At 37.9% G+C, this 12975-nt stretch overlaps 1 protein-coding gene across 2 annotated transcripts in view; it reads left to right on the top strand.

Moving 5' to 3' along the window:
- Positions 1 to 4048, top strand: part of MEI4 (meiotic double-stranded break formation protein 4) — a 72444-nt gene extending 68396 nt beyond the window's left edge. The window contains exon 6 of one of the 2 annotated variants that reach the window (XR_012586321.1): positions 3597 to 3658. Coding sequence is in view for 1 of the 2 variants with exons in the window: in XM_074581334.1 (XP_074437435.1) it covers positions 3597 to 3848 (252 nt within the window). In the remaining variant the exon portion in view is untranslated. Of the gene's footprint in view, positions 1 to 3596 lie in introns of both variants that reach the window. The other variant, XM_074581334.1, reaches the window with a different exon arrangement.
- The last annotated feature ends 8927 nt before the right edge of the window (positions 4049 to 12975 follow it).

The raw sequence follows: 12975 nt of genomic DNA, 5'->3' as shown, positions 1-12975 counted from the left end.
ATTGTAGAGAATTTCTCCAAAGTTAGTATTTATTCTCTTGTTCTTGTTTTATATTGTTGTTACTGAGAGCACTTGAATAGGTGATTTAAAAGTGCATGAACCACTAAGACATGAAAACAAAAATATTCTAAGTAAGTGCAAAAATTGCATGTGGAATATCACTTGGGATTTTTTTTCTTTTTTAACCTTCAGAAATTACATCCACCATCCTGTGATTGTTACTTCAAATAATTCTGTGCTTTCAGATCCCTACTTTTTGTCCAAAATGCTGATGAAGACCCCAACTCCAAAAATGTCCAGTAAGAGAGCAGTGGCTTGGAATTTGATCCAGGGCCATCTGACCTGTTGCTTTGCAAAGAAGGAGTATAATATAAAGGAGTATAATATAAAGGCCGAGGGACCTGGAACACAGATGGCTAAAAAATACAGTTCCAAATACTTGGTGAAGAAAAATCGGCAAGGATTGACCTCACAAAAAAAAAATAGCATCCAAAACCTATATTGCACACCCATCTGATCTGTAAAAAGAGTGATTGTCTTAAAATTCTTTCTGAAAACAGAGTTAGTGTTAAGGCTATTTAAAGTTTATATTAATGTATTTTGGAACTGCAGTCTATATATAAGGCTTGCTTTACAGACATATGTTCTGAACTTTCTGGATGGACTAGCTGTGCGTATGTGTGTACATGTGCATGTGCTGCTACCCGCTTACACATGTTGGTGAGCAAGGTGAATATGTCTGTTATCTGACTGTGCACCACTAGGTAACAGGAAAAGGTGTTCCTCTACAAATTCTGTGGCATAAATTTGCATTGGTAGTAATTGCATCAATTAGTGCTACAAAAGACATCCAACAAAAGAAATGGAGATACGTTTTGTTCAGGTTATTAAATGGGTTGGAAAGGTTAATAAGCCTTGAGCCAGAAAATGTTCTAGACTGTTTCCCCCTTCTTCCCCCCCGGGTTTTATAAAAAAATATTTCAAGGTGCATTTGTCCCCTGAAATGCAATTACATCAAAAAAAAATACTTCCTCCTTGCCATCAGACTTAGTCTTTCCGTTCAAAGTCAGTTCTATGTGGCTAAAATAATTCCTTTAGTGCAGTAGTATTTGCAGAGGAAAGAGAATTAGTTAGCTTGTGGTTTCTATTATCCATAATCAATTAGATATTTTACTAAGTTGCAATTAGTTGCGCTTTTCAAGACCCACTGGAAGTGACACAATTGCTTAATTACTTGGAAGAGGGGTTACGGGGATAAGTGAAGTGACATAATTTGCCTTTCTAAAACATTTTCTATTGATTCCTCATGTGAAAGGAAGGTCTGAGTGAATTTACAAGGCCAACACTTAAGAATCAAAAGCAAGGTTTTTGCTTGTAACATTGTACTTCTGATATCCAAATAACAGGAACTAAAAGCATAGAACTTCAATTTCTGTTTCTACATAGTCATTTTTCTGGGCACAATCATGTTTTTCACTGTAAAGAGTTTCAGGACATGGTACATCAGAGGATTTAGTTTAGTATGGGATGAATTACATCCTCAAAGACCCTGGGAACTACTCAGCTGCCAAAACTCATCCATCTAATACCATACTGGCTGCCCTAAGGTGGTACTCCTGGCTTACAGCTGATGACTCTTATGTAAATTTCTACTCATGCATGTGCCTTGGATACCCTTGGACATCCAAAATGGCAATAGATATCTACATTCAAGCAAGGTGAGTCCACCCCTTGCTTCCCTCTGTTGACTAAAACAAGAACCGAGGATAACTGTCTCAGCTTGTTGATGCCTGTGTTTGATCAGATAACTCCTACACTGACAGTCTTAAGAGCAGACTTTGTAGGCTTTTAGAATCATCTATTCCCTAGAAATTCAGGAAGTCATTAATAACAGTTGTTTTCTCAACTCAGAAAGCTGTAGTTTAGTCTAATAAGCAAAATAAATACATTTAGCTCACCAGTATTAGTTAATAGTCAAAACAATCACTGTATAAGCATGATTGTCTTAGAGTCAGATGCTTGATATTTGAAGAAACAGACTGTCTTGTTAACTCTGCTTTAGAAGGAGGTTTTCCCTAATTATACAACTTGATTTAATTGGAATTTGAAAGTATGCAAATGCTTAATATTGTCCTTTTTATATTTTTTGCTGTCTGTTGTGATAAGAATGTCAATATTGAATTCTTAGCAGCAGCTTTTGAACTGCAGATTTTTCGTACCAGAGAGACAGAACTGGAGCATGCAAGGCTAGGGGTAATATTTTCCAGCAATTAACCTAATTTTCAAGATGTCTAGAAAAACTCAGCAAAATGACTTTGCTACACTGAGGCTTTGGAGTAGGATGGCTATGGTGTCTTAGTATTGTCCCTGAGGTGGGAGGTTACCTGAAAGACATTACCCTGGGGAGCTTCGAACACAGATTTCAGGCTTAAGAACTACTATCTCAGAAAGACAAAGTGAGCAATCCCTGAGCCACCATCTACCACAGAGGTGGATAGTAGCAGCATTACCTGAGGAAGGTAAAGTGCTGTCTTTTTGTTACATTCTAGTGGAATCAAAAAGATTTACATTGTTTGTAAAAACAACTAATATGTAATAAATTTCACACTTTGGAAAGTCTAGCAGTATGTGGTTTAGGGTGGGTAAGATGGTTTGATACTGATTCATAGACCCATGTCAAAGCCTAGACCCATCTGGCTTTGTACCACAGGCCTAAACAGTTGTTTAGGCTCGCTGTAGCTATCCATACATTTTCTAAAATATGCAATTAATTTTCTAGCAGCTATGATTTTACATTTCAGTTCTGATCATCTAGCTGCTATAATTGCAGCCTTTTTCAGAACAGGGTCATCTCATATTATTGGTAGATTTTGCTGTTAAGGAGAACACAGAATTTCATTCCAGAGGTTTAAGTTTTTATCTTACCAGTTATTCCTTATGTACAGCTGAGTTTCTGAGAGCTTCAGTTTTGAAATTGCAGTTTCCAAACACAGGTCAGGTAAATTTATAAATTGTAAAAGCTGTAAGGCTTTTAATGAATTTGTAGTTTGGTCAGTGAGTTTATTTGACAAACTGACTCTTTCACTTCGTGGCTGACTCAGATATGTACTACTGGCTTGTGTATTTTCTATTGAGACTGGGAATTTGGGCTTTCTAGAGGTGTCATTTGAATAGATGATTGTTTATATTTCAGAGTAAAAAAAATTCTTTTTTCACTTGTTATTTTATTTCTCAGAAAACAGAAATCCACCAATTTTAATTATATGCCTAAAACAAAGCTTTTGCTGTTGTTTTTTATCTGTAGATCATTATTTTATGTCACAGCCTATGGATAATTAGGTAGAGAAAACCCTCTTTGACTCATGAACAGGAGCTTATGTTGACTTTTCATTTGGTAGTGTGATGGAGAGTTAGTTTGGCTGCTATCACAAAAAGGAAAACGTTTCTTAGAAGTAATCATACTGAGCATGTAGCCATTCTGATTATATAAATACCACTGCAATTTTTAAAATTATTCCTTAAACTGTCACCTGAGATGGTGGGCTGCCAAAGCATTTTCATACTGTGCTTATGTATCGATTTTTCTTTATTCCCAGATCCAGGCCATGTACGATATTACCCGGTATGAGAATATTTTTCTTTTGTGCATGATTCTGGAACAACTTCTTCAAAATGAGGCAGAAGACAGTAATGTTTCAAGCTCAGACTATGATGGAGAAGAAAAAATCAAATTTCTGAAGAACCTTGATCAAATTATTCTTCACCTCTCAGATGAATTCCCTTTGTTTTCTTTGTATTTATGGAGAGCGAGTGTTCTTTTGAACTCGTCTCAAATACAAATGGATTAAAACCAGTAGCCTACTTTTTAACAGTGCATTTGTTGTGGGATTGCATTGGAAAATTTTTGAGCCAGACAGGAAAATTGTTGTTATTGGAAAACATTTACTTTAAACAACTAAGCTATACAGCAGTTTCAGAGATAATGCAATTTATTTCCAATTTTAAATATAGAAAAAATATAATAATCCAGGTGTCATTTTGAATAAATGCAATTCCTCTTAATAGAAAACAGCATGTTAGTGCTTGCATACACAGTGAAAATGACAGCAAAGTAAGTTCTTTCAGGAGATGCTTAAAATAAGGACTTTAAGAATTTTACAGTCAAGACATAATGTGTGTGTAAAGAGTTGTATAGCTTCTGTGAGCTTTAGAGAACATGAGTGGTTGGCAGAAACAAAAATGTTTGTTTTTAAACTTGGTAACTTATCGCTACAAATTCTTACGGGACAGACTTAGTTTCTGATTTAATCAAAAGAGTCATTATCTGATCAAAATAAAATCTGGTGCTTAGTTTTACAAGTTCCTTACGTTTATTGTCTACTGCTTGGCTTCACTTGAGTAAAGGCCTAATTCACTCCAAGTTGACTAATGGTTTCAAAGATTTAATCTGAATAAATTTAACACCTTTAATGATTACTTTTACCCTTTCTTTTCGAAGTTAATGAATGTTGATAAAATCCCCTTTGTATATTTATGTATTATCTGATATTTAAATTTTTATTTCTGTGATGGAATTATATGCATAATAATAACCAAATTTAACAGGTTTAACAGGAATTATATTAAAAATAAAAGGTCTTTAAAATATGAGTCCAACAATACCTTAACTGATCCAGTGTTTGATAAATATAGAGGATAACTATTCTGATGAATGGCATTTTTTTCTACTAAACATTTTAGTTTTGTTATGTCTCCCAATAGTGTATATTCGCCGTAAATGTAAACTATTTTTAGCATTAGTCCTTATGCTTCCCCTTGTACTTGTTTCTTCAGATCCATTTTTATGTCAGAAACATTCTCTGAAACACCACTTTTTTTAATACTGTAAATAATTTATCTTGTTAATTTGAATGCTTTTATTTCAGATATTAAACCTTTGTTTTCTATATATGTGAAATAAATTAATATTTACAAAAAAGTTACTTTGATGTTGAATTGGCTCCCCAAAGATATACTTATTTAGACACTGGCCACTGTTCTGTTTCTTAAACTTCGTATTTGGTATGTCATATGGTAACATTTGTTTAGTGCTTTCTTTTAGCAAGCATGCTTTCAACAGAAACCTGTTTGATTTGCAAAACAAGTGTTCCTGAATATTCACATTAGAAAGTCAGATAAGTTTATTCAAATTAAAGAAAATGAAGTTAAATGGTATGTAAGGTTGATAACCACTCAGGAACTACTCTCCCCTTTTTGTTACTGCTTTACTGGTTGTTTGTGTGTTTGCTTCATTAAGGTAGAGGATCAGTTCTTCCATCTCCTTCCACAGCACTGAAAGCATGATTACAAAAAGAGCAAGGAAAGGAATAAACAGAAAGAACTGGTAGCTAATTGATATCATTTTCATTTTTTAATAAAGCTTTATTCAAAAGTATTTTGTAAAGAAAAGACACAAAACACAGGATAATATTGGAATCGGTATAATAGCAAAATGTGTATTGTTTCAAGACTCCTGTTCTAAAGAACAGTTTCACCACTAGATTGCACACCACTGCATATTTGCTGATCTATTGGCAAAAATTATTTTTGTCATTTTTTGTCAATTATTTTTGTCCACAAATGGACACACATCTTCTGCTATGCAGATTGTAGCATTTTCTCACCAGCAACCTCTCAAGGCCACTGGAAGAGCAATGGATATTTCAGGAAACACGTGCATCCTTGATAAGTTTTGAAGTAACTGCTGACTTGAGACCTGATTTTTGAAATCTTTTTCACAGCATGTAGAGAGAGGGGGTTTTGTGTCCAGAGATGGAATAACTACGTGGCACTTACTTACACTCTGACAAAGATTTGAAACCGTTTGTTCTGCAGCTTTGAAAGCGTTTGGGCGGAGTGAGAGTTTCCCTTGTAATGCCATTGTAGCAATTCAGATGCACACTAGCCTCTCTGTAGACGTGCTATTTGCTGGTCACCTGGGCTCTCCTTATCTGTTTCAGTGCAAAATTAAATAGTGCAGTTGAACCATGTCAGTGAATGCATCTCAGCTTTGAGGGGGGCGATAACCTCTGCAACCAGACTAGTTATTAGACAGATTGTTGTCTCATGTTTCTTGAAGAGGTTTTTCACCGAGATGGGACTTGCCTTAAGATGAAGATGCACAAAGGTATTCGATATTTAGATATCTCCAAGTTGTTATGATGTCTAAGCTATGAAACAAGTACAAAGTACCTTAATGGTACTGGGTCTACAACTGCTACCCCAAAGGACTGCGGATCTTCTGTAAGTCCTGTGTCATGTTTTCTCTGATTGCGTAGATGCCTCTCATGCTCTGGAGGATCTTCAGTGGTGCTGTCACTGAATGTGTCTGCTTAGGGAACTGAATCGAGCAGTGATGATAGCATGAGCTTAGATATGTAGCTCATAGGCAGGAACATGCATTTAGGTCTTAATGTGCGAATTAAATCCCACCCATGTGATATCTTGTCTCTTTTTAGGAATAGGAAATCCCAGGTTTAAGTCCATGCTCTTTGGACAATTTCTGCTCTTGTACAGTGACTTTTAGATGTAGCTTTAGATGTAAACATCCCTGTCTCTAGTTTTGAAATAAAACAGGATGACAGGGGTTTTTTTGTGAAAAAAACAGAAAAAAAAAGAAAACTGAAAAAAAAAAAAGAAAAAAACTGAAAAAAAAGAAAAAATGAAAACTGAAAAAAAAAAAGAAAACTGATAAAACAGGTTTTTTTTGTGAAAAACTTCTTTACAGTGAGGGTGACAGAGCACTGGAACAGGCTGCCCAGGGAGGTTGTGGAGTCCCCTTCTCTGGAGATTTTCAAGACCCGCCTGGATGCAGCCCTGAGGGATGTGCTTTAGGCAGTCCTGCTCTAGCAGGGGAGTTGGACTAGATGATCTCTAGAGGTCCCTTCCAACTCTGAAGATTCCGTGATTCCGTGACTGAGACAACCCCTGGAGTTAGCTGTTACAGGTGAGGATTTGTAACCCAGTTGGAAGAAACCTTCCTGCGGCTTGAACTTTTAACTAAGTCCTAAAGTATTTACTAAGTAGGTATGTAGACATCCAACTTTTACATATCTGACCTCCAGAGAGGAATCCCAAATCCAGAGAAAATACCTATGGTCTTTGCTGAGTGGAGACCATTAGATGTCTGAAACGAATAATCTCAAAGTCCCATGTGCTGAGCATAACATGTCATCGAACTAAAGAATAGGAAACACTAAAAAAAGAACTTGGTCTGACCTGTCATCGCTCCCTGGAGTGTTTCACCTGAGTTACCCTTACAGTTTTAGAATTAACAGTTCAATGACGTTTCTTCTGTCTTGCTGACTTCTTTTTTGTAAATATATGTACTTGAGAATTTGGCAAAATGCTAATGTTCTGCAAATGCAAATTGTTCAGGCTTTTATACATATATTTATATATATGTGTATATATATACACACACATATGGTTGAATTATATCTTTATATGGCTGAATTAGCAGTGCTTATCAATTACTAGCCTAATAGCGGTTTATGATTTTTTAATTTGTTACTTTGCTGCATTCTTAACTTCCCAGCTTGGCTATGTTTTGTACCTGTCTCCATCTGTTTTAAAAAGAATTTTATGATAGGGTGTCTCTTTTTATGAGATTGGAAAAATTATGAGACAAAGAAAATAAATTTTTATTCTAGTGCTGCTCCATTGACTGTTCTATTCGCTAAAGAATTTTACATGTCTCCTAATGACAGCAGTGGGTGGGATTTTGAAGTGAACTGTCTCACGATATTTTTGTAAAGTTAATTTGGAATCTTGTTATAATCTGGTTGTGATTTACTGATTATTTTTTTTTTGGAGGTAGCTATTGCTTGTATATATTGGTAATGGTGGAAATGAAATGTTTCCTAATTTTAATCCTGTAATAATCTTTAATTTTTTTCTTTCCGTTATCTGTGCATTGCTAGGTACAGAGTAACCCTTTAGAGTTTACAGTGGCACAACATTCTGCTGACGTTCACATGATCATAGGAGAATTCAGGTTGGAGAGGACCTCAAGAGGTGTCTAGTCCAACCTCCTGCTCGAAGCAAGGTTAGCTGTGGGGTCAAACCACATTGTTTGTTGGTGGTTAAATATTCAGTCAGGTATTGAAAACCTTCAAGGACAGAGACTGCACAACTTCACAAGCTCTTCTGCTTGACTGTCTTCGTGGTGGAATTTTTTTTTTCCTGATACACATTCTGAACCTCTTTTATTTCATTTTATGCTCAGTCTTCCCACCACCCAGGGCCTGGCTCTGTCCCCTTGATACCTTCCCCATAGGCACTGGAGGCTGCTGTCCGGTCCCCCTGAAACTATCTCTTTCCCAGGCTGAACAAGGCCAGGTCCCTTAACCCAGCTCACAGCACAGATGCACCAGACCCAGCCATCTTGGTGGCCCTCCATTGAACGCACTTCAGTTTATCAACATCTTTTTACTGGGAGGCCCAAATGGGCAGCAGTAGCCTAGATGCAGAATCCCTTCCCTAGATCTGTGCTCCTTTTGACGCAGTGCAGGATGCTTTTGGCCCTTGTTGCTGCCAGGGCCATTGCAGGCTCACGTTCAGCTCACTGCCCATTATGGCGCCCAAAGGCTTTGCCCACATTGCTGCTCCCCAGCCTGGCACTCCCAGCCTGTAGCAGGAAGCAAGGGCCTCTTCCTTCCCAGGTTGGACACTTTGCACTTGTCCTTCCTGAATTTCATAGTCTCTATCAGCCCGTTCTTCGAGCTGACATCGGTCCCTCTAATGACAGCCCTGCCCTCAGGCATATCAACCAGGACCCCTAGTTTGGTGTCGTCTGCAAATTTGGTACAGGTGCACTCCGTGACATCCTCCAGGTCGCTGATAAAGACGTTAAACAGGACACATCCCAGGATAGCTCCCTGTGATACCCAGCTTGTCACAGGCATCCAGGTAAAGTACAACCAATCATCCACTACAGCATGAGCTTGACCACAAACCATTTTTTTACCCACATGTTTTTTCACCCATCCAGACAAATCCCGTCCTTGCCTTGCAAGGACTTTGGCTAATTCTGTCATGAATGTAGACGACCTGATTCCATGGACATATGTGGGCTGAAATCTCACAAAGAAAAACTCTAACTTGATCTTCAGCTACTCCTAATAGTTCCTTTCCTTGAACAATTTCACTAAGCAAAAGGCCTAGGGGACTGCGTTGAAGATTGAGGCAAAGAAAGCATCAGTTCCTTAGCCTTATCTGCGCCTACAATCACTAAAAATTTCATCCTTTGTAAATGTTTAATTTGATTGAAAGCCATCTGTGAAATACTATGATGTAAATCACTTTGAAAGTCATCAACAATATAAATAAGTTTATCTTTGTGTTTCTAAAGGATCTAGTTTTGAAATTTTAGAATTAACATCATATTTGTATAAAATTATTTAATCTGAAATTCAGTTCACCTTAGCCTTTTTTAAAAACCCATAGGTTTGGGAGTGATTAATATATGTTCATATTTTATTGATCTAGACAAGGGAATTTAGTCTTTAGATCTCTTGCTGGTATGGGAATAGAGAACCCAGAATGACTGTTTCATCAAACAAAAAAATGTTATAGCTTCTGCTTTTTTTAGTCCCACAACCCATGAGCATGTCTGGCCTGCAGGGACAACTAAGTGGACCAAAACAAAGTTTACTTCTCAGAGGTGGAAGGGCCTGCTCATAACTCATTTCACACCTCAGAAGTGCAGGGCATTCTCCAAAACTCCCGACGGCAAGAGAGTGCTGCAGTGCTTCTTCTCTGAGAGGTAAAATAGCAGTGAGTTCTGAGTAAGGATAGTAAAACCACAGTATTTACATGCTGAACTTCTAGCTCTTGCACAGTAGTAATTCCTTTAGCTATCTTCAGCATCCTGTGACAAGGGGAGATGCAGCTTAACCTAAAAAATAGACTAGGCAGAAAATGAGGAAGGAGTTACAGACGAGCAGGAGCCTTTGACATTCCTGGGGGTGCTAGGCGAGACAAAGAGTATGGGGATATCACATGGCTGGGCGACAAAATGAGACACAATGTGCAGAGAGATCAGTACTGTAAAAACCCATCATTTATCCTTCTTTTCACAGAGGGAAGGGAAAAGACAAGGGCAAAATTAGGTTGTTTTTAGCTAAGGCATTGTCACCTTACTCCCTTACAGCCACAGATCTGCCTCCAACTTCAGCTTCTTCAATTCTAAGCCCTTAAAAAACTCTCTTCCATACCTTAGTGTCCCTGCACAGATTTCAGTGGTCAGCTTGGGAAAAAAGTACTTAAGAACTACAGTCAGATAATAATCAACAGATGACATTAACTTTAGCATTTTACTCTGTTTCAGCTTAATAGTGAAAAAAGGGCAAGTTTTAAAATATTTTTAATTATTCATAACGCTGAGCACAAAACTAGGAAAAGCAAAAGATGAAGTTTTAGAGGTTTTCCTTCAGTGTTTGCTTTCATTCTCTGAGCAGCTGTCCATATATGTACATTTCCCTTTAGAGCTCAGAGAAGTTTTGCCCAGCTCTACATACTTGTAGCTTCCCTGGTTTGTGCTTTTTCTTCTATTGCGTGCCAGAAAGGGTCTTTTTCTGTTTAGCAGTTCTTAACTGCCTTGATTTGAGAGAGTTTCTGCAACTTCATCCAGATGGTGTGCTTCACTTAGAGCTTCTTTAAATCACCTCCCCCTTATATAAAGTGTTTTGCCCACCTTAATTGTGTTTCCTTTCAGTTTTCCCTTTTTTCTTACAAGTAAATTTACTTAGTCTGCACCTGCTTCTTTAATTGAACAAGCGAAGCTGGTTTTTATCCTTGCTTTAATTACTCCGTTCCTTCAACTTGGTTTCTCTAAACTTACTGATTTCAAATTAATCCCAAATTCTTTGGGGTTATGCCCACCATTTAAAACAGTTATACTGAAGAGAGGCTCATCCTTGAAAAGAACACTGTTTGCATATCAACTGCTTACAAGGCTTGAATTCATGTTTGAGACAACTCTTTCAAATTACACTTGAAGAAACAGTCTCTGCCAGCCAGGAAAATCCTCCAGTGAACAGAAATAGTTCCAACACAAGCTCTTTCTCTGGGATTGTTCAAAATGGCCGTCTTTCTTTTCTTTCTCCTGTAGTTGCCAGAAATTCACGTGACTTGATGAAGTCCGATCCCGGCACCTGACAGAATACAACTCTTCAGCGTGTGGGGCTTAAAAAGCAGCACGCAGGCATTCATCGGCACATTCTCCATCACAGCAGCACGAGAAACTGTGCGCTGCAGATCTTAGCACTGGTGCTGGTTACTCCTCCAAGAAGTTTTGGTGATTTCTTGCATCCTCCTGCCAGCTGCTTTTTCTGGTGTTTCTTCTGTCAAAAGTGTAGCTTTTCGCAGTTATCATTGTTGAATTTAGTTATGTTCTTTGAAGACCTTCTTTCCAGCCTGTGAAGATTGAAATTTGACTCTGTCCGCCTGAGTTACTGTCCTGCCCTGACCCCAGTACGATGACACCTACAAATTTCATAAGTATACTCTCTGATACATTCAGCCAAGTTTGTACAGCCAGAGGAATATTATGAAGCAAAAACTGTGGAGAAAACAACAAATTGAAACTCCTGTAAATGAGTATTATGTCCTGAAAGAAGACAAAGCATTGAAAGCAGAGGTGTTATTACAAGGGAAATACAGAGCCTAATCTCTTCTCATCTAACATAAATGAGCTCCATAGATTTAGTGAAGCATGTTTCTGCTGAATGCAAGTAAAAACTGTGTCAGCCTAATTTGCTTAAACCTTTTTGACACGTGGAATTAACAAGAAGTGTTTACATCCACAAAAGGCTTTGAACACACTTAGATACTACTCCTTTTGTTACTTGAGAATGATACTGTGTCATCTCTGACCTTCACAACCCTTCACTATGTCTTCCTCTGAAAGGTTGTTACTTTTGGCCATCAGATATCCTGGGCTTTGTCTTTCATACCAGAGATGAGGAAATATGTCTTTAGCCAGAAAAAGAAAGAATGAAAGACTAATCTTGTAGCTTACTGTTCTTCGTAGTAACTGACTCCTGTGAACCTTTTTTTTTTGGGAGAGGAAAGAGGACTAACTCTTTCCACAGGAGGACTCTCAGTACCTGTTTTCAGGACTCTTTGAGTTTTATAGGGTATCGTGATGCCTCACTGGTACCTCACTGTACTTCTTACTCATCTGGTAATGAGCCCCATCAAGATGAAGGTTCTTCAGGCCTTAGAGATAATGGAGTGTCTTTACATTTTTAAATTTATTTTAGTAGGCATCCATAAAAATGGCTCCAAGGGCTAAGATAATTCCCTATTGATCTTACTCTGAGTCTGTCTTGTCCTCACAATACAAGGAAAAAAAAATGCAAAAAACAAAGAAACAAAAGAAATAAAAAGACAAACCCTGATGAGACCTCCCAGAGGTCTCATCAAACTCCACTGAAATTTGTTAAAAACCTTCAACAGTGTGTCATCCTTTTAAGAGTCCAAGTAGCATGGCCAAATCAACTAATGAAGCCTTGCAGGGTCCTTGCCGTTAGGCTGGCGCTAGCACAGGGACGACACAGGCAGTGGGAGCAATGTTCCTGCAACCTAGTGCAGTGTCCTCAGCACCGTGCACCTCTGGGACCTGCAGGAAAGAACCGGTTTGGATCGCCAGGGCTGGCACCTGGACACTTGTCGGGGCAGTTCATTACCGATCTTAAAAAAACTAAGCATAGTCTGCTTCCTAAATACAGAACCAGTTGCAGTTTTTCATATGTTTTTGTAAAAAAAAAAAGTTAAGAAATCCCTCATAAATGGGCAATGAAGATTGCTAAAATCCCCTTCAGTGTTAATTTTTCCTGTTAATTATCCCTTAGTTTTAGGCACACAGACAAACCCTTTATTTCAAAGGAGACCTTGTTTTTCTCTTTTTGTGTTTTTATAAGGCTCTTTTGA

This window comes from Larus michahellis, chromosome 3, assembly GCF_964199755.1.
Source record: "Larus michahellis chromosome 3, bLarMic1.1, whole genome shotgun sequence".
Lineage (NCBI taxonomy): Eukaryota > Metazoa > Chordata > Aves > Charadriiformes > Laridae > Larus > Larus michahellis.
The sequence above is the reverse complement of the archived record's forward strand: the minus strand, read 5'-3'. Positions and strand labels throughout refer to the sequence as shown.